Below are 22,680 nucleotides of genomic sequence, written 5' to 3' on the forward strand. Positions count from 1 at the left end.
CAATCTCTATGCTTCACCTGAGTCCTGTATTTGAAGATCAAACCTTCTGTTCAGCTCTGGCCATTCCAGCAGGAACATTTGAAATTCCCCTGGTTCATTGAAAGTCCATCTTTTTCCCTGGAAGAGGACATTCAGCCTTGCTGGGTAGTTCATTCTCAGTTGCATTCTAAGCTCTTTTGCCTTCTGGTATATTGTATTCCAAGCCCTTCGAGCTTCCAATGTAGCTGCTGCTAAGTCCTGTGTGATCCTGACTGCAGCTCCACGATATTTGAACTGTGTCCTTCTGGCTGCTTGTAATATTTTCTCTTTGACTTGGGATTTCTGGAACTTGGCTATAATATTCCTAGGGGTGGTTTTTTTTGGGAGCTCTTTCTCAGGGGGATTGGTGGATTCTCTCCGTTTCTATTTTGCCCTCTGTTTCTAGAACATCAGGGCAATTTTCCTGCAGTAATACTTTGAAAATGACGTCAAAGCTCTTTTCCTGATCATGACTTTCAGGTATTCCAATAATTTTAAAATTATCTTTCCTAAGTCTGTTTTCCATATCAGTTGTTTTTTCAATGAGATATTTCACATTTTCTTCTAATTTTTCATTTTTTTTAGTTTTGAAGTATTGATTCCTGATTTCTGGTAAATTCATCAATCTTCCTGAATTCAATTCTTTGTCTGAAGGATTTGTTCTCCTCAGAGTTTTTTTATCTCTTTTTCCATCTGGCCAATTTTGCTTTTTAAAGCATTCTTCTCCTCAATAACTTTTTGAACTGTCTTATCCATTTGACCTAAGCTGGTTTTCAGCATGCTATTTTCTTCAGCATATTTTTGGATTTCCTTGACTAAGCTGCTGACTTCATTTTCATTTTTTTCCTGCATCTCTCTCCTTTCTTTTATCAGTTTTTCTTCTAACTCCCTCATTTGATTTTCAAAGTCTTTTTTGAGCTCTGTCATAGCCTGAGCCCAATTTCTGTTTTTCTTGTAGTCTTTAGATACAAGAGCTTGTGCTTCCTCAGCTTCAGATTGAGTATTTTGATCCTTCTTGGGATCATAGATAATGTATTTCTCGATGGTGTTCCTCTTGTTTCTCTGCTTGCTCATTTTCCCAGCCTAAGCCTGTTTTTGGAGTGCTTCCCGAGCTTTTGGGATACTCCCACAAGGGTCTCAGTGTGTGAGGTTCTGTCCTCCCTCCTGGTCTGTAAATGACCACAAGCTTCCCTGCCTCTGCCAAGGGGCTGAGGTGGGGGGGGGGGGGGCTTGCTGTTCTATGGGGAGGCCTGGACTGCGATCAGGATCTGAATGTGGTCAGAGCCCCAGAGTCCTGTTCCAGGGGCAGAGGACAGAGCTCTTTAGTCTCTCTCTCTTCACTCCCCTCCCTAGGTTCAATGGGCTCATGCCCTGGGGGCTCCTGCTTATGGGCTCCATCTGCTTCTGTTTCCTGGATCTGGAATGCAGTGGCCACACTGCTCGCTGTGTGCCCTGAGGGCTGGGCTTCACCTGCTCGCTCTGGCAGAGGTCCTCCGCTGTTCCCCCAATTTGCGCCAGTGCTCCCCGGGGTGCAGGTCAGGAAACTCCCGCAATGCTGTGAGCTGCGGCTCCCAGCACCCTGGGACCGCCTCTGGGAGGCTGAAGTTCTTTCCCTCTGGCAGTCCACCCCTCCAGCGGCTGCCCCTCCAACCCCCATGGAGCAGAGCCTTTCTGCTCTTTTCCAGGTCACCTTGAGTAGAACTACCTCACTGGGTCGCTATGTGGGTTCTGTCTCTGGAAAGTTTAGTTAGAGTCCTTAGTTTATGAGTTTTATCAGCGAGCGCCTAAGACCCGATCCTTTCTTGTTGCCATCTTGGCTCCGCCCCCCGCACTCTGATATTCTTTACTTTGTTTCCATGCTATACATTGATCAAAATTGAATGTGTTGAGAGAGAAATTATATCCTTAAGGAAAAAAATAAAGTATAAGAGATAACAAAATTACATGAGATACTTTTTAAAAAAATATTAAAGATAATAGTCTTTGGTCTTTGTTTAAACTCCACAATTCTTTATTTGGATGCAGATGGTATTCTCCATTGCAGATATCCTAAAATTGTCTCTGATTGTTGCACTGATAAAATGAGCAAGTCCATCAAGTTTGGTCATCAACCCCATGTTGCTGTTAGGATGTACAATGTTCTTCTGGTTTTGCTCATCTCCTTCAGCATCAATTCTTGCAAATCCTTCCAGGCTTCTCTGAATTTCTATCCCTCCTACTTTCTAATAGAACAATAGTGTTCCATAACATACATATACCACAATTTGTTCAGTCATTCCCCAACTGATGGACATTCACTCAATTTCCAATTCTCTGCCACCACAGAGATGCTATGAATATTTTTGTACAAGTGATGTTTTTGTCCTTTTTCATGATCTCTTCAGGGTATAGATCCAGTAGTGGTATTGCTGGATCAAAGGGTATGCACATTTTTTTGTTGCCCTTTGAGCATAATTCCTAATTGCTCTCCAGAAAGTTTAGATGAGTTCACAGTTCCACCAACAATGTATTAGTGTCCCAGATTTCCCATATCCCTTCCAACAGTGATCATTTTCCTTTCTGGTCATATTGGCCAGTCTGAGAGGTATGTACCTCAGAGATGCTTTAATTTGCATTTCTCTAATAAGTAGTGATTTAGAGCAATTTTTCATGTAACTATGGATCACTTTGATTTCCTCATCTGTAAATTACCTTTGCATATCCTTTGATCATTTGTCAATTGGGGGATGGCTTATTTTTTAAAAAAATTTGACTCAGTTTTCTGTATATTTTAGAAATGAGTCCTTTGTCAGAAATACTACTTGTAAAAATTGCTTCCCAATTTACTACATTTCTTTTGATCTTGGTTACAGTGCTTTTATCTGTGCAAAAGCTGTTTAATTTAATGTAATTAACCTAGTTTGTTTTTAATGATGTTCTCCATCTCTTCCTTGGTCATAAACTGCTTCCCTTTCCATAGATCTGAGAGGTAAACTATTCCTTGATCTCCTAGTTTACCTATATTGTCTTTCTTTTATGTCTAAATCCTGTACCCCTTTTGATTTTATCTTGTATAGGTTTGAGATGTTGGTCTAATCCAAGTTTCTGACATACTAACTTCCAATTTTCCCCAAGTTTTTTTTTTAATTGAAGAGAGGGTTTTGATCCAAGAAGCTAGAATCTTTGTGTTTATCAAACAGCTGATTACTATATAATCATTTCCTGCTATTTCTTTTGCACCTAGTCTATTCCACTGATCCACCACTTTATTTCTTAGCCAGTACCAGAAGGTTTTGGGGACTGATGCTTTATAATATAATTTTTAGATCTGGTAGGGCTAAGCCACCTTCTGCACATTTTTTCCATTAAATCCCTGGAAATTCTTGACTTTGTATTTCTCCATATGAATTTACTTACAATTTTTTCTAACTCATTAAAGTAATATTTTGGAATTTTGATTGGTAGAGCACTAAATAAGTAGTTTAATTTAGGTAAAATTGTCATTTTTATTATATTAGCTTGGCCTATCCATGAGAAGTTGATATTTGCCCAGTTATTTAATCTTTTTTTTTTTAAGGTTTTTGCAAGGCAAATGGGGTTAAGTGGCTTGCCCAAGGCCACACAGCAAGGTAATTATTAAGTGTCTGAGACTAGATTTGAACCCAGATACTCCTGACTCCAAGGCCAGTGCTTTATTCACTGTGCCACCTAGCCACCCCCAGTTATTTCAATCTGATTTTATTTCTGTGAGAAGTGTTTTGCAGTGGTTTTCATAGAATTTCTGAGTCTGTCTTGGTAGGTAGACTCCCAAATATTTTATATTGTCTGAAGTTACTTTAAATGTAATTCTTTTCTCTTTCTTGTTCTCTTAAATTTAAATAGTTAAATCTAAATTACCTTACATAACTTTTAAAACTTATCACAATCCAATCCAGCCTACCTTTGGGGGAAGCTAGGTGATACAAAGAATAGAGCATGGGGTCTGTAGTCAGTCTCCCGTTCCTGAGTTTAGATCTGGCCTCAGACAGTAGCTTTGAGACTCTGGGCAAGTCACTCAACCCTATTTACCTCAGTTACCTCAACTATACAGTGAACTGAAGAAGGAAATGCAAACCAACTCAATATTTATGCCAAGAAAATCCCACAAAGCACCTTGGACCTGGCTAAATAGTGACAACAGAGCTGCCTGTCCAATTCCATTTCCTGAGACAAGAAGCAGAGCCTGTCCTAGTCTGCATCCTCAGAGACTGCCTATATCTCCAGACTTTTTCCACACATATCTTTGCTTCACATAGTTCCCCCAGTCTGAAATGCTCTCCCCATTTCTTTGTATCTCTCCACATATTTTGTATACTTCAAAGTCCAGGCCTTACTTAGATCCCTCTCCAAAATGATCTTTGATATTCATGATCATCTACACCGCATAATCTGAACCCCACTACCTATTTCTTAATAGAAATTGCAGAATTTTTTTTATTTTTTTCTGTAAGCTAATGGATTCACTCACCTTCAATGGAAGCAATTTGTGGGTTGTTTACCCATAATGCCTAGTACTGAATAATTACTGATGTCAATATATTGTCAGAGGGTTTTATTGAAATAAAGAAAACTTAGGAATCTTGAGCCCTTTATTTTGGTAACTGCTCTATTTAATTATATCTATAAAAAAGTTAAGCAGCAACAGTAGGTCTAGTTCCTTAACCTTTTAAAACCCTCACACATTTAATGTTAAATGTCTGAAACATAATAATAGGATTACTTATCTGTTTGTCCCACTGGAGTAATTTTTAAAAATTAAATATAATATTCTCATAATTCTTTTGGAAATACAGTATTATCTAAAATTATTGTAAAGTTAATGAGCAAAAGTTATCAGCCTCACTCTGCTAGAGAATCATCAAAGTTCAGTGGTAAGACATAGGTCAAGATAACTGGAGTTAACCCTGAATGTATTGGAAAGAGTGGTTGAGGTAGAGATGAAGAAAGTTGGAGAGAATGAGGAACAAAAAGTCAGGTATAAAATGTTAGTGTGAAGGACAGTAAACCAGGTATTGGATTTATTGGGGAAGGAAAGCAACGTGGTTTATGGATTTCAGCAACAAAGCTCTATATAGGATTGGAATTAATTCTAAAGGAGGGCTGCTAAAGGGTGAGAAACTATGAAAATGTCAGTGAATATGCCAATTACTCCCAGTTTTGTATGGATTTTGAAAGAATGACAATGGAAAGGTAATCAAGGGAAGTGGTAGTATCATAAGGAGGAATTTGGGTCTCAGGGAACAGAAGATGGAAAGAAAGAAGACTGTGAAGAATTTTGTTAGGATCAGAAGAGCTCTAGAAAGAAAAGGCAAAAGAAAATAGGGGCTGGAAAAAGCTAATATTTATCTTAATGTATATTATGCTATATTTGGATGTGCTGAGGAAAAGTGAGTAATGCTTTTTTTTTTCTTCACTGCTTATCCCTGGTTGATCCCAGATTTCCTACATGGGGCAGATGCCCGGGATATGAGGCACAATAGTGGCAGACCACTCTTATGGAAGGGTATATCCCAGGAAAGGGTCTAAAAACCCTTTGAGGCAGCAACTTGATGGACAAGTAAGAAGCTCCCTCCTCTCTGCTCCACATAAGCAATTGGCCCAAAGCCCCAAATAACATTGCTTATTTCTGCCTCTGGAGAATTCTAATTGGAAAGCTAGAAATGCTAAGGATCTTAGATTTTCAGGGTGGAGGAAAAAAGACAGAAAAAGTTTTCTACATGTATCAAATTTCTCATTCATTAAACTTTTCATAAGTTAAAGGTCATTCCTGGATTAATGCTTCACCACTTTCAGCCAGTTTTTTGCAAATGAGTCAGTGTGAAAACTGGATTGTTCTCAGGAACCCTTCAAAGGAGAAGTCAAGCCTAGTTTTCTTTTAATTTTCTTGCCGAGTTCACGGTCCCAAAGTTGTGGGAGTCTTTATTACCCATAAGGAGAACATTTTCACCTGAATGCCAACCAAGTATTTTTGCCATATTTTTGAAGCATGTCCTCTGTAGTACCTGGATGGATTCTTATTGTCCAACACTGCCACTTGCTGGTCACCTCTTTTAGTGCTTTCTGCCATTAAATACTCCTGACAAGACACACCAAAGGAATTCTATTTAGATCCAGATTCTTTTATTTCAATGTATTCTACGATTAATAACAATGTGAGTGGATACATTTCAGGTGACAGTCACCATCTGAACAAAGATCTGGTGTGTGTTGATCATGGAAAGTAAACTATCCCTGAAAGATCTGGGTACAAATTCTTCATAACACATTATTGTTGTTTAATAAAAGTAATCCTAACTTTAAAAATAAGATTCACCACAGCCAAAACAATTTTTATGAACCCACTCTCCATTAAATATATATACAAGTGACTTGTGTTACTTTTTTTTTTAAATCAAGTACTTGATTGAAGGCAACAAGGTGATAAAAATCTGGGAGGAATCAATTCATTGGCTCCTTGAACCAGACATGGGTAAAAAGACAAAAGTAAAAACACTTTCAACAATTAGAACTATAGGCTATTTTATTTGTTTTTAGAGGCAGTAGAGATTAAGTGCCTCACCAGTGGTCCCACAGTTAGTAAATTTCCAAGGGCTGGATTTGAATTCAAGTCCTACTGACTCTAGGAGTAGTAGTGCTATCCATTGAACCCCTATAAAGAGCAATTTAAAAAATCCATTCCCATCCGAGTTAGAAACCTTGTAAGCCAAAGATCAAGTTTGGTAATTTATTTGCAATTTTAAGTTTATGAGAGCTTTCTGGGATAGTAAGAGATTAAGTTATTTGATATTTATTGGTCACACTTCTAATTTGTGACTAAAGCAGAAAATGTAGCCAGGTCTTCCTGACATAGAGATTAGTCCTCCACATACTATGTCAGGTTGCCTTACAATTAGTAATAGAGTAATAGTCTACTTTTGTTAAAAATAAAGTGATAGTAAAATCTGGTTTAAAATTACCTGTAAAGGTATAAGATGGTCAGATAATGTACTGCATGAAGCAAAACCCTTGACATTTTTGTGGATTGTATGCTCAATAGGAGTCAAAAAGAAAAACAAAAACACCATAAGAATATAAGGGACATGTTAATAAAAATATGGGCCAGAGAGAGGGAGGTGGTCCTTGGATAAGCTATAGCTGGAGTTTAGCACCTGGTTTAGGGCATCAGATGTCCAAATAAGACATTATTTGGAGATCATTCAAAGAGGACAAGCAAAATAATAAATTTACTCAAAATTGCTTAGATCAGTTGAAGCAAATTGGAGAAAAGATCCCACATTGCAATGCAATATTTTCAAGTATTTGAAGGATTGCAATGTAGGATGATGATCAATAGCTAACATTTATATAGCATTTTAAGATTTGCAAAGTACTTTTACTTTTATTATCTAATATTTCCTTTTAACAGTTCCTAAAAGAGGTATTATCTCTATTTTAAGTAAATTAAGATTAAGAGTGTTTAAATTTCTTGTTTGGCTAATAAAATATAAGGCAAGATTCAAACTTGGCTCTTCATGACTTTCCAACTTGATCCTAGAGTTAAAGAATTAAAATAAGTTGCAGGAGGCCGATTTTGGTTCAATTTAATAAACTTCCTAAGAATTAAAGCTATCAACCAATTAAATGAACTTCCTTGTAAAGGAGGGAAATGACTCCTCATGAGAGATTACAGAGCAGAAATTGTCATAAAGCTTGTAACTGGTCAAATAAACTGCAATATAAAAATAAAATGCAATGGATAGAATAAACTGCATTAGATAATTTTTGAGAGGCCATGATTGCTTTGTTAAACAATTACTCCTCTCTTATTTATTTTTCCCCCTTATACAAGTAACTATTAGTCCCAGTTAGGATTTAAGGTCATTTTTCTACCTCTTAAATCTGTGCAGAACACTAGACCTGGGGTCAGGGAGACCCAAGTTCAAGTCAATCTGTATGGCCTTGGGTAAGTTGTTTAACCCTGTTAACCTCATTTTTTCATCTGGAAAAATGAGAGAAGGAAATGGCAAACCACTTCAGTATCTCTGCCTAGAAAATCTCATATGGGGGTCATGAACTAGACTGAAACAACTGAACAAAACCTTCATTTTAAGTATAATAAACTTAGGTTTTAAGCATTATTTGGTAGGAAGTCTATCACATAAATTCCCTAGGAAATACTTTTTCCTGTAACCCGCTCAATTTATCTTTGCACTCAATTGCATAGCACCTCAACTTTCTGTCTTGGTGTCACTGTACTGTTCATCCTCCATGCCTGACAGCCACTCCTTTTAAAATCCATCTTGCAAGATTTAGCTCAAGCACAACTTCCTTTTCTATATGAAGCTCCTCCAAGATTATTGCCTTTGTAGGCTCATCTAATACAGTGCCCACAACATTAAGAAATACTTCCAATACCATCACTCCTCCTTTAACCTTCTCAAAGGGGATCATTTTTTATAATTCTCTTCCCACCCTCATCCCACCCTATCCTTCAGCACAAAACTGTAAAACCTTAAGTGGATAAGTAGATAATAGGTTGTTGCTGTTAGAGAAAGAAATCATTACCCATGAAAGCCATATATTATCATATCACAGCAACAGCCAGACAGGCTGGCACCCACCCAGCAGTGGTTTTTCTTTCCTCCTCATTAACATTTTTATTGCCTTCTTTCCATAAATTTTAGGGCTTCAGCCCAAGGATAAGTAAGACTGGGATATATCAGGTTCTGTTTCAGAAAGTTAACTGGGTGTTTAGACCAAAGGCAAATTAGGACCCCTGGAAGTTATAGTAAGGCAGTTTTTGGTTACAAGTCAGAAAGGATTTCCTAACATGGGATCAAGATTGACTGGAGTAAGCTGCCTGGAGGGGTTGGTAAGCTCCTCCTAGTTACAAGGGATCAAATTTGAATTTAAAAAAAAAAAAACAGTGCAAAGCAGTCTTAGATGTTGACATCTGAAGATTACTGCAGTCTTACCAATCTTAAAACCATAATTCCCAATATTACATGATGCATTAGAAAAATGCTTTTGCCAACTAAGAGTATCAAGGATGACTTTCTGGAGGTGGGTCTTTAAAGAGTTTTAGGAATGTTGGGTTGAAATGGGGTATGACCATTGTCTGTTCAGTACTTTATGTGCTAAAGAATTAACGAGTCAAGATAAAGTATGACTATGAAGGTCTATAATTAGACCAGAAATCAAATTTGGATTTTGTTATTTAGTACTAGTGTGATTTTTTTTTCCATCTTCCCTCCTTAAAATAAAGGACTTCAAGAATTCTGAGTTAAGAGGATTTTGTATTTCCCAACAGTATTTAAGTTAAACATGTTCACTATACCTTAGAATAAAATCTCTAAACCTCCAGCAAAAGAAGTCTAGGAACTAAATTATTCTTGCTTCAAGTGCCCTCTATGGTGACCACTTTCCTTTGAAAAGTACATATATATTGAGATGTACTACTGGTGGTATCACACTTCTGAATGTTTGTACCAAACTCATTTCTAACTATATCATCTAAGTAAATTGCCTCTGTAAAAAACAATTATTTGATATAATCATAGTAGGAAGTACACAGGAGCTCTTGAGTAACAGTATTTTAAAAAACCCTCTTAATAGACCAGGGAAAGCCTTAGAACCCAGAAAGCACATAGTAGCTACACTTTGGGGGGGGCGGCAGAAAGTCAAAATCAAGCTATACATGAACAAATCAAATTGAGATACCTCCCTATTCTCAGAGATTCTATTTCAAAGCAAAAATAAAATTTTATGATGAATATTTCAATGTGGAAGTAGGGGTTTGAGTTCTGCTTTCAGATGCAAGGATTTTACAGAACTTTAGTGGAGTTCTGATGAGGAAAAAAAATGACACCAAATTAAACAGGAACAATTTAATTATTTGACTTAGACATCAAGAATCTCTAAATAACTTGTAAGAGCAACCAATACCTAGAATTGTAAGAGTAAAGAACATTTTACCAAGAAAAAAAACAAAATTTGAACTGTGAACTATTCAATGTCATTATTGATAAGAATATCAAACAAACACTCACATGTACCCTAGAGAGGCAGTTTGAATGGTCCAAGCAAGCATCTTTAGATTGCCAGAAAAATCAGAAGACAGTGGAAAACTTTAGAGCATACAAAACAAGGTAACTGCAAAAGGTAGAAGTCCTTAGAAAGCACTGTTGGGGTGATGGGAAGTCTTGTTTCATGTACGTACTATCTGAAAAAGTTGGTGATTCCCTTATACCTAAATTGTGGGAGCCATCAAACAGTCTAGATTGGTTTCTAGGGTCTGGAGCAAGAGTTGAGCCAAGTCAAGAGTTCTTCTGGATCTGACAGAGATGGAACTATCTGCCTTCTTATTTATTATTTTAACAATTTCTACAGTTGTTTTTTTATATGTTTCTTTTTGGTTTGTATTAAACAAAAAATTAAAATAGCACATAGAAAAACCAAGAAAACATTAAAAAGTGGCCAAAGATAGCCTTGGAATATAGAACTCCAACAAGTGGGGGGGAAGAGAAAGGTAAAGAGAAAATGATTTGGAGATTATTATATTGCAAAATTAAACAGTGATGTTAAAAAAAAGAAGAAACAGTGACACTATAACCTCAATTTCAATATCTGCAAGTATTAAGTATTTTCACTTCTTCCCAGTTGCTTTTCTTGCTAATTTCTGAGCTGCAACATTACATCCATCTTTTGAATAAGCAGGTACATAATTCTGTTGAAACAAATGAAAAAATGTTTAAATTTGACTAACTATCCCATACCTTTGTGGGGAAACTTCAGTTACTAGGCTTAAAGCAGAGTAAGCAGAGTTAGCATTCATAAATATTATAGAAATAATCCAAATCCATCTCATTTACTAAAAAGGACTGAATGACTTTTCATACTAATAAACATGATTCTTTTTTGTAATGCCAATTATGAAATTTTAAACAGTTAAAAACAAATGAAAATTGTATACTTTGCCTTCGAGTTTCAGGATGGACATTTATCTATTTTATAGATGAAGTTACATAACTTTACATAAGGAAATGAAACTAAGTATTAGAGTCCGGATTAGTTCAATGATTGGAATTATTTCTTCAACCATTTATTCCCCCATTTTTAAAATGCAAGATTTAGTGATTTCCTGAAAATCTATTTTGTATCAAAAACTTTACAGTATCTTGAGTTATAGGCAACTTTATTTGAGCTTTATTTCTAGATGCCTATATTATCTTGGATTATTGTTTCTTTCAAAACAAAAACAGCAAAAATTCCTCACCCACTCAACATTCATGCCTTGAGTCAGATTATCCAGCTTAATGAATTGCTCTCTGTGGACAACATCTTTATTTTTACTTGTTTTCCAGTCATTTCCTTTCCAGTTGTCAATCCACTCATTCATACCTGTGTAATTTCAAATTTTAAAATTTACATTTCATTGAGAAGAGGCAGACATTCTCTCAAATTCAATGATGTGGGAAACTAGTTTAATAAGGCATGTAATTGGTAATTGCAGGAGAACTGGGACTAAAACCATAGAATTCTATTTGCTTAAATTTTAACTTTCTATTATTTGTGGTTTTATCTTTATCAGTGCACTCCTCCATGCAGACCCTTTCATAACCTTATCCTGTATAGTTCTTGTCTACTGTCCAAATAATTCTCCATAGAGCATACCATCTTTGATTCTCTCACCTTCAGCCCTTGGGGTGATTATCATCCACACAAAATAATTGGGAAATACTTGTGCTAATGGCCCTTTATCCATTCCATCCACCATCTATTATCCATCCCCCTCACTCAGAAACTCAAGATATTTAAATGCAATGCATAATTTCCCAAATGTATTTGAATTCCACCTATTTGAATTCCACCAAGCTATTGTATAACAAGCATGGTACAAGAGCAGGGATAATGGTTTTGGAGGACCTAGGTTTGACCCCCAAATGTAGCAGTGACTTCAATAACCCATTGGCTTTGGCCAGTGTCAGAAACAGAGTCCAGAACTTCTAGCTTATTTCCAGTTACCTAAACTAGATCCTCCAAGTTATTTTAGACTTTACGATCTCTTGAAGATGGGTTTACCTATTTTGCTAGTATTCTGGGCAACAATAAGCTAGTCTCTTTTATCTACTGAAAAAATACCATGGATATCCCAAGAAAAGTAGAACCAAAGCTTACCCTTGGTGACAAGTTGGCTGTCTGTGCACACTACGATGTTGTCCTTATTTTGGACCTTTGCTTGCTCAACCGCTTTGATTGCTGCCTTCAAAAAAAACCATTTTGTTGCTGAGGCATGAGATTTTTCAATCATCATTCTATTGTCCAAGCAAAAATGAATTATGAATGCATACTTTTGATTTTAAGAGTTCTCAGGCATATCCCACTAGCTCTGTGACCTTAAATTATTGTGCAACTATCATTGCTTTCCTTCTATTCTTTGTCATATAGATAGTATTTGGAAAAATCTATCACACATGATTGTGGTGAACTGTTTTAGAAATGAGAATAATCATTACAATAGGTAGAAGGGGGCAACTAGGTGGCACAGTGACTAGAACTGGCCCTGGAGTCAGGAGAACAAATAGGTAGAAGTGCCATAGATGGAAATTAGAGGGGAACAGGTAATAACATAGTAGTCCAACCCTGATAATGATGCCATATCTTCAATATTTAAACTTAAAGAGTATTGAAGGGGTGAAAGAAATGGCAGATGGAGGACTCCAGGGAAAGGGTTTTGGGGTCTCATTTTAAAAGGATTTTGGTAGTATGGAACAGACTGTTAGCTAAGCCATTTTAGGATTAGTTCATTGACATTTCAATATCATCTCAAAAGTTATCAGTACCACCTTGGGGATGCACAATTTACAGTTTTGTGCTATATCAAGGGGCCTTAAATTAAGGTCTATCCAGCTTTTCCAAATTTAGCAGTGTCAAGATGTAGTCTTAGTTTATGGGGCAGTTTGTCAATGGCTTCACTGCTCCCCTTACAATCATATTTCTGATAAATATTTATACTAGCTACTTATGGTACCTTAAATAATGGAGTATAGAGGGAAACAATCATTTAAAACAATTTCAAATGTACATAATTGTTGGGAGCCAGGGTTTCTAAGCTGTTTGACACAGTTGCAGCAAGAAGACTCAAGGCAGTCACAATGCCTGATGGAACAACATTTCTTTCTTCTATATATATATATATATATATATATATATATATATATATATATATATATATATATACACACATATATATATGGATTTCATGTATACCAATATTTATAGGTTTATTATTGATTACAATATTTACTCACTCTAATACTGGAATGACTATAAAGGAAGGATTTCAGAAAAATTCCTTGAATAAAACATATTGTAAACTGTCCAAATTTAACAGGACTGCCTCTCCCTGAGGCATACAAAAGGCTTCAACGTTATGAAATCTCTGGAAAACCCAACACTGGGAATTCCAAGGAGATGCCAGAATATATACAGGGAAAATAGATGGGTCAGATAGAATTCCAGGGAAATTAACAGCTCCCCCCCCTTATCCTACACAGGAATATATGATAAAAATAGTGAGAGAATAGTTAGTATAGGTGATCAATATGTGAACTGTTAACAGCCTTAGTTTATTGGGAAAGAATAAAAAGTAATAGAAATTGTAGCATCTACCAACAAGGGCTGAAAAGAGTCAACGGATGGGTGGACAAACATAATTACCCTCACTATAGGTTGTCAAGGGAGCATATCGGAAAAACATTACATATGCAGCACAAAAACATAAAAACATTCCATTAAACAAGTGATATCAAAGATTATTATCAGAAAAATTCTGTTTAATCAATAACTTTACTATGCAGAAACAAAATAGGCAACAGGCAGGTTGAGGTCATCACGGTCTGAGCAGGGACAAGAAAATTAACTACATGATTGATAATCACACTTGTAACCACTACATGATCAAACTTATAACCATATGAACTATATGATTAATGATGAAAATTGTACACTTTTGTAACAAAGAAATGATTTTAGTTTGCTTGTTTGATATGATTCTGAGACTATAAAAATAAATCTAAGCAGCTGACAGTCAACCTGCTCCTGCCTTTACCCACTTGTTGACTCAACTCATTTTGCCGACTCTATCCATCCTGTCAGGTTCCAAGGACCACGAGGAGGCTGGACCTCTGCACATAATAGCAGAGGAAGCATGAATATAAAAGTATTACTACAAGATAATTTTGGATAAGGTACTAATTTGGGGTTATTTCATCCCCTTAAATGGGATAAAAGAATCAAAGGATAATGTCAATGCAGATTGTAAGCTTGACATTTCTTTTCTGAAAAAGGTTAAGGGAGTTCTTAAAATATTTTTTCTTATTCCTGGTGCTTTTCCCAATCCCCTAGATATAAAATGCTTCAATTCAGTAAAGACAACTAGATTTATGAATAAATTTTACAAAGACAACTAAATAAATGTTGGTGGCACAGTTGAAAAGTATTGGACTGGGAAACTAGGAAGACTTCTATATAATTCAAATCCTACCTTAAGACACAAGTTTTTTTTTTTTTTTAGGTTTTTACTAGGCAATGGGGTTAAGTGGCTTGCCCAAGGCCACACAGCTAGGTAATTATTAAGTGTCTAAGGTCGGATTTGAACCCAGATACTCCTGACTCCAGGGCCGGTGCTCTATCCACTGCACCACCTAGCCACCCCGAAGACACAACCTTTCTCAACAATATGTACTTCCCATAGCTGTTGTGGGGATCAAATGAAATATAAATGCACTTTGTAAACATAAATATAAATACTAATTCATGATGTTTATTCTTCATTCTCAAAAAAAATGATGACATCTGGAAGGTGATACCAAGACATACATATGGAATGGATTTTTGAGTGGAGTGCTGTGCTAAGTCACTAGCCTCACTTTCTTCTCTGAAGCAACCATGGCCAATGATCAGATATGATTTAGATCACACAACATAGCTTAAGAGTCTTGAGACTGCTAATTAAATGAACTTCCCAGGTAAAATTTCTTCAAGGTCCTGCCTCTTATGCCAAGGACATTCCATGAAATAACAAACTATCCTATAAAATAGGTACACCTCAGTAGCTATTATTTTTAGAAATGGAATAAACTGGGGCTCAAGGAATCCTAGTGCTATTAACCTTAGAGAAAGAATTTTCAATTCTTCTTACTCCACATGTAGTTCTGTTATACCTCAATTCTCTTGCCTTTTAGACAGTTAAGTCTAAAATATTATCAAAAGAAATGTCAATAGAAATAAAATGACATTTATAAAAACTTAAACTTACTTCTAATGATGCACTTTGGTTTGTCTGTCGTCCAGAATACCTATCACTTATGTTTCTGAAAAAAAAAAAACCAAATAAAAACTTGAAACACATCAAGATACTTGATAGTTGCACCAACTACTTTGAGCCTTGGTCAGCAAGGAGTATCTCAGCTTGCAGTGATGACATGGGAGGCCGAGATGGTAAAGCACTCCAAATTTTATTAGGGTCACACAACAGCTTATATCCTAGTCTGCTTCTATACTCATGGACAACTCATGCTACCAGCTTAAGCACCAACCACATTAAATTTTACACATTGGTTAAACAGTTACACATTCTTATACATATTTCATTGCTCTTGCTATAATGCGATTCTTGATCAATGTCAGGATACAAAGGAGCTGGGTCATGCTGATCTTATGGAAAAGCAAAGGGGTGTCTCCTGAGAAACTCTAGCCAGTATTTTTGCAAAACAACAAGAGGCCAAAAGGGTCTTTAAACCATTACCTTTGTCATTTCACAACTGTGGTCCTCAAGGATCCCTAACAAAGATACTAGAAGGTTAGAAACATTTTTGGATTTTCTTCCTTGATAGGAATCCTCCATTTTGTAAAACAAAAGAGACTATTCAACAGTCAATATAGAAAAATGGAGGTCTTTAATTGGGGCAAGTGAGCCAGTTCCAACTTCTGTTATCACATAGCCAAGTCCTGGGTTGAAGAAGGGGATAAGAAACAGGGTTTATGTAGTATGCTAAACTCAAGCAAGAGAAAAGCAGAACAGAAGCAGCAAGTGGAATAGGATAGGGGCTCTCCCAGTTATACAACTAAAGTAAGTCAAGTTGTTTTGTTTAAAAAGCAAAATCCATAGAGAACCTCCGGGAACTCAAGGGGTAGTTTGTGAAATTAATAAAAATAATCAGAGGCTGGAAGTAACAAAAACTGATCAACCACAGGCAATTCATTGACCTGCAAACAAGGACAAGGTGAGATTCAGTAAAAACCAATGGCCCTAAAATGAGTGTCCTTAAAAATATACATGTGCATATGGATGAAAAAAATACAAAAATAAAATTCACTTTTTCCTTGCAACCTCCCCAATGTGAATTAAACTTTCAGTTTTTTTGAAGTAACCTGTGAATTAAAATTTATGACTTTTTCTTATTAAAAAAAGAATATGACTGTCCTATTCTTTATTGCTGTATTAATGACTCTGCATCCTAGGTAATTGCCAAGTTGCTTATAAACCTAAAAGAATTCTTTTTTCTAATATTGGTCTTTGAAATTCCTTCAGTGGTTCATAATTTGATCTGTAAAATGCACTAAGAAAATTTTGGAGTTTGCCTCAAACTTTTCTTATGTTACCTCTTTAAAGTCCAAATTATCTTTAGCAATCTTGTATGGCTATGTATACTTACAGACCATGCTCTGATCTCCAGTGGACACCAATACCTCCTTGTGCCCCTTCTCTTCCATTATTTTTGCAGGTACCCTTGACATAGACAATATTAGAGTCTGTAAAACACATAATTCTGTAGTTCATTACTTTGAATGAGACTTTGAGGACAATTATTAATTATTGCATCACTTGAATCTAGACTTCCATGAGAAAAGCCCAGACATAAATTGCTTAAGACTAGTTTAATACTGATCCCAGAAACTCCAGGGAACCCAAAGATTGATGGAAGAAATTTCCAATTTCCTCAGGTCTATTTAGTCAATCTGTGTTTTTTTAGAAAACTCATTATGTGAGCCAGATATCTGTTTCCTCAATCCTTTGAATGATATAGAACATATATATATGAAACTCATAGAGCTTAGGCAAAGCAGGTCACATATTGTCATAATTAATAAACTTTAAAAAAAAATTCAATTCTGAATTTTGTTCTTGATGACAAAACAAAATTGATACCCTTCTTAACACTCTAAGTCTGACTTGCTCCTCAACAAATCTGATTCCTTGTTTGAGGTTTGCCTCCTGTAGTCCTAAAAGCAGGGACTTTTTTTTTTTAAACCAAGAAAAGTACTGACATTTTGTTGTACATTGAAACCCCCCATCTCAACCTTATTTAAGATTCAAATTCTACCTCATTCACTAGATATAACTCTAGACAAGATACTTAACCTCCTAAACTGAAACTAAGTTTAATCATTTCTTATGGGACCAAATAAAACCATTTTCAGAGTTTTAGTGAAGATAAAATGAAGTTGTATGTACTAAATGTAAACCAGGCAAGATTTTCTTTTCTTGTGCAGATCTACTTCTTTCCCCCATTGATTTAGAGAGAAGGTAGATAGATGATCCAACTTTAAATGTAGATCTGCAGGTGTTCTCCAACTTAAATCTTAACTATTGTCTATGGCGCTAAGAGATCACAGGTCTGATTATGGAAATCACGTGTCAGAAGAAGACAAGAAAGGAATCAAGTCTTCCTGTCTGTTTATTCTAGACATTTTATTATTATTATTACATATAGATTACATAGAAATATTGATTGAATACCTAGATTATCTTCATTACTAGAATATACAATTATTTTTTTTAAATGTGTAATGGAGCTTAATTTATGAGGTGCATTTTAAAAGAGTTTCCCCATTTTACAGAGAAAACTGAGACCCTAAGGTGGGAGGGAAAATTGCTTGTCTAAAGGTTACACTCAAAAGACAGTTAAGTAGCAGATTTAGAATTCATAACCTGGGCCTGCCACTAAATCAGACATAACATTTATGAAAGGATTATGAAATATGAAAATTTGAAATAGTAAAACACAGGAAAAGAGGACTATGAGGGGCAAAACTGCTTTTCAGAAACATAGTGCTAAATTAGTCTGAGCGATAGGCCTCAGTTTCTTTCTCAAGAATCAGGTGAGCGTAAGAATCTGATCTACCAACTAGAAAAATTAAGTCACCCTAACCATATAAGGTGTAAACAAAGACAGACTCTCCTGAGGTACATCCCCCTTCTCTTCGGAGATAATTTGCAATTTGGCTTTTCCTGCTCCCTCTCAGAGTTAGAAACTGAACCCTAACCCTAACCCAAGAAAATCATCTAAAAAACTCCTTGAAACAAATTCAGAATGCAAATAGCAGTATACAAAATAAACCCACAGAGATCATCAGCCCAAGAACAAGAGATAGAAAGAGAAATTCTATTTGAAATAACTGTGAAGAGCATCAAATACTTGGAAATCTACCTCCCAAGAAAAATGGGGGGGGGGGGGGGGAATAGAATGGACTGGGTGCAAAAGAAACAGTAGTGAGATGCAGACGGTGAATGAATGAGTGAGTGGGTGGGTGGGTGGGTGGCAGAGAGAGGGTGAATGAGTGGCAGGAGAGAGGCAAGCTGGCATTTCTGATCAAGGACTCATTTGTAAAACACCATAGAGAACTGAGTCAAATCTTTCAAGAATACAAGTCATTCCCAAACGATGGAACAATGATTCTTAGATGAAGGTATCAAAGCTATCTCTAGTCAGTTTTTCATAAGATGCTCCAAATCACTATTGATGAGAGAAAGGCAAAGTAAAAGAACTGCAGGGAAGCACATCATTACACCACACTTATCAGATTGACCAATATGACTATAAAGGGAAATGATCAACACAGAAGCTTCATTAAGTTGCTTTCTATGGGCGGGGGGGGGGGGGGGGAAGGAATAGGGAGAGGATGGAAGAAAAACGTGAAATCGAAAATCTTGTAAAAAATGATTGTTGGAAACTATCTTTGTAGATAGTGGGCAAATAAATGAATTAAAATACCTTTATCACGCCTAGAGAAGTCAATGGGGAAGAAAAACACAGTATTCCAAAACAAAATAAAGCTTTTCAAACTGAAGCACTTCTGAGCCAGCTGTCTGAAATCACGGAAGATCACTAAGCAGCAGAGCACACTGCTTGGGGTGGGGGGGGACTGGACTTGTTTTTTCCTTGGGTGAGGCCTACCTAGGTTTTCAAGGCTACTATCTACAGTGGTAGTGAGTGGGGGGGGGGGGGGGAGTGATAGAGAGAGAGCGAGAGAGAGGGAGAGCGAGAGAGAGGGAGAGACGGGGAGAGGGAGAGACGGGGAGAGGGAGAGACGGGGAGAGGGAGAGACGGGGAGAGGGAGAGACGGAGAGAGAAAAAGACGGAGAAAGGGAGAAAGAGAGAAAGGGAGAGAGAGATGGGGAGAGAGAGAGAGAGAGAGAGAGAGAGAGAGAGAGAGAGAGAGAGAGAGAGAGAGAGAGAGAGAGAGAGAGAGAGAGAGAGAGAGAGAAAGGGAGGGGAAAGGAAAGGAAGTAGTTTCCTTTGGTATACCCTTTATACTTTGTATGAAAATGATTTTTCTCTAGAGTTTGTTAGAGATAGATAATATATAAATAGACAAGGGGGGGGGGAGGAAAGAAAGTAATTAGTTTAATTGTGCACTCTTCTTACACTTTCTCTGGGTGAGAGAAAAAAAGAAAGAAAGAAACGCAAACAAAACAAAAGATGAGATTCGCCTTTTGTAAAGATGTGGCTCTCGACATGAGCACTTGTAAAATATAAATGTTGTAAGAAAGCTTTTGCGGTTCTTTCCCTGCCCCCCCCCCAAAAAAAACAGAATTCCCGTCCCGTGGGGTGTGGGGAGACAATGGCAAGCGTTTCCCAGAAAACAATAAGTGGGGGGGGGGGGGAGGGGCACCGTCGGGAAGGTGTTCAACGAACCGGATCGTGTTGCACCTGTGCCAAGCTTTAGAGATCTTCTAACTAGGTGAAAACGAGGAAAGCTTGAGAAGCACGAGGAAATGCTCGAGAATCGAAATAAATTTTAAATCTTTGCTGCCACTTTGAGAGGACTCCCGAGTAGTCATTTTGGGTTAGGGTCTCAATACCCCTGGCACAAGGACTATATTACGGATTTCTACTAGATAAAAGGGAGAAGAGATTGGATATCAAAAGTCTAGTCCTGGGCGACTAGGTGGCGCAGTGGATAGAGCACAGGCCTGGAGTTAGGAGTACCTGGGTTCAAATCCTGTCCCAGACACTTAGTAATTACTTAGCTGTGTGGCTTTAGGCAAGCCACTTAACCCCATTTGCCTTGCAAAAACCTAAAAAAAAAAAATCCTTAGAAGGATTCAGTTTTTAAGGTGCATGCTCAAATTTACCAATCATGAGTCTTCCTTAGACCTCAAGAAGTTTGCAATTTCTCCTTTTTAATTTGATTCTATCTGAATATTGTGAAAATCAGGCAGAATCCCAAGTCAAGAAGCCAAGGGCGACTCCCCTTTCCACTCTCTGATTAGGAGGAACACTGCCACTTCAAATCTTGTTTTCTCTGACAGTACTTAGGGACCAAACCCAAACTCTGGGGCTGCAAGCATTCCATTATGCTACCTCAACAAGTCCTTTCACATCCTGGCTCCACCCTCCACTAGAAAACTGAGGACTTTACATCCCCACCCTCTTCCTAGCTCTGTGTACCCTAATCCCTAATGAGGGAAAATGGAAACTAGACCCAAGGAATGGGGGCAGTACCAGACTGGCCCATGATAGGGTCATTCCTAACCAGTTTTACTTTTCTGTTCAGTGCAGCCTAAACACCTGCAGTTGCCCATGCAGCTGCCAGCTTTAGAGAAATAAAAGACACATGCAACCCAATTCTATTTCTCTTTGTTAAGACTAAACTTTGGGGTTAGCATTATTAAAAACTTATAAAGTCCATTGTTAGGCACATTCTCAGTGTAGCAAAATCAGGTCCCAGGCTGTTATTTTCTTGGGACAGTCTTGAAAGGGAAGACCAGAGGTAGCTAAAATATACACCATTGTGCTGGTCCACTCCCCTAGAAGTGTAAACCAAAATGCTCAAGATCATTCATTATTCTCCCTCCTCCCCCAGTCCCCCAAATCTGACCTGACCCATTGTCTTCTGCTGGTCTCTTAGTAAAGAGGTGATTTTGAGCAGCAAAGTCATTAGCAGATGTGGCCATATTTTCTAATCTGATGAAGTATGTGGACCAGGATTGAAGACTGAGGACCTAGAGCTGAAAGTGACTTTTCAAAACCTAGCTCTTCTGCTTACTGCTTCTGAAATCTTGGACTTTCGTTTAACCTTGCTTCCTCAGTCTCAAACTGTCTCATTTGTTAAACTAAGTAGGGGTAGATAACCTGTTGAGATATGGGTTAGGTTTACTTCTCTGATCCCATGACCTAGTAAAATTTCACAAAGCAGGGCAGATGGACATACCGTGCCCTGGATAAAGACCATTCTGTGAGTGTCTCCTAGGAAGAGCGTCACCAGGACCGTTCCAATTGTCCCCAGGAAAGAATGCCTCCACCTCAATTACTTTAGGGACTTACCTGACCCTGGATGTGATTGCCCACAATAGCTTCCATGGACGCTAGTCTGCCAATCATAGTCAGAGCTCCAGGGATTGGGTTTCCGACTCATGTCTAATCTCAAGTGATCCTGACCTTCAGAAAAAGTGAATCCCCAAACTGCAAACACAGTTTTTTAAAAGCCAAGAAAATGGTGGGTGGAGCTCCAAACTACCCAGACTTCACCCTTCCTCCACCCCCACTTCCCCTTAATCTTGAAAAGAACTTTCTGAGAAATCTTAAGGCCAATTCTAAATATATTTGGGTTGGCCTTAGGCCATTCTGGCCAGTTTTCCTTTTCCCATAGCTTCTCCCCTCCATACCCTTCCCCAATCCCTCTTGCCCACATCCTCTCCAATAGAAGCATATCCTTCTTCCCTACACAGCTTTTATCTTTTCATATTCATTTAAGTATTTCTTTAACTTTTATTATACTACCAGGTGCCAGTAGTGAATACAAAGCTAATGCATAGGGATCAGCCTCCTTCCTCAGCATGTTCCTCAGCCAGTTAGAATTAGGTAATCAGTAGTAGGTCAGAGACACAGCTAACAAGTACCCCAGTACAGCCCTGGAGGAGGGACTTTGTGGTTGCTCTAGGGAGAAGGGTGGGTAAGAAGAGTGGTTAAAGCAAAAATAGAAAAGATTGGTCCAGGGAATCCACTAAGTTCCTCTTTGGAACAAAAAAGAGAAACCTGAACTATTTTGATGCTCAAAAACAATATGTATACAGATATAAGATGTGACTCCTGGATACACTTTAAGAAATAGCAGGAATGAGAAAACACATGAAAAAGTCAGTTGTCTTCTTTGCTAAAGTTGGAGTTATTTACTCCCATGACATTGTGAATGTGAGGAATTTTTATTCAGATTGATATGGTTCTGTGCAGCAACTTCAGAGAAGCTATGTGCAGTTACTTCCTGTTTTCTCTCAACCAATAACATTAGTTGTGGCCCCTATCTCTTATGAGGGTGGTACAGAGTCTATTTTTAATTATCATGTGATTTCTCATAAATCTCCTAACAATGTGGTTT

General features: G+C 37.4%; 1 protein-coding gene across 1 annotated transcript; it reads right to left on the bottom strand.

Moving 5' to 3' along the window:
- Positions 1-3,517: 3,517 nt before the first annotated feature.
- Positions 3,518-21,787, bottom strand: LOC141504517 (ribonuclease H1-like). Its single transcript, XM_074209573.1, has 6 exons — positions 21,630-21,787; positions 16,734-16,830; positions 15,335-15,389; positions 12,193-12,277; positions 11,291-11,415; positions 3,518-10,741 (listed from the first exon to the last, which is right to left on the bottom strand). Exons 1-6 carry the CDS (start codon positions 21,718-21,720, stop codon positions 10,661-10,663), a joined length of 534 nt encoding a protein of 177 aa, XP_074065674.1. The 5' UTR covers positions 21,721-21,787; the 3' UTR covers positions 3,518-10,660.
- Between the last annotated feature and the right edge of the window lie 893 nt (positions 21,788-22,680).

Source organism: Macrotis lagotis, chromosome 1 (assembly GCF_037893015.1).
Source record: "Macrotis lagotis isolate mMagLag1 chromosome 1, bilby.v1.9.chrom.fasta, whole genome shotgun sequence".
Classification (NCBI taxonomy): Eukaryota; Metazoa; Chordata; class Mammalia; order Peramelemorphia; family Peramelidae; genus Macrotis; species Macrotis lagotis.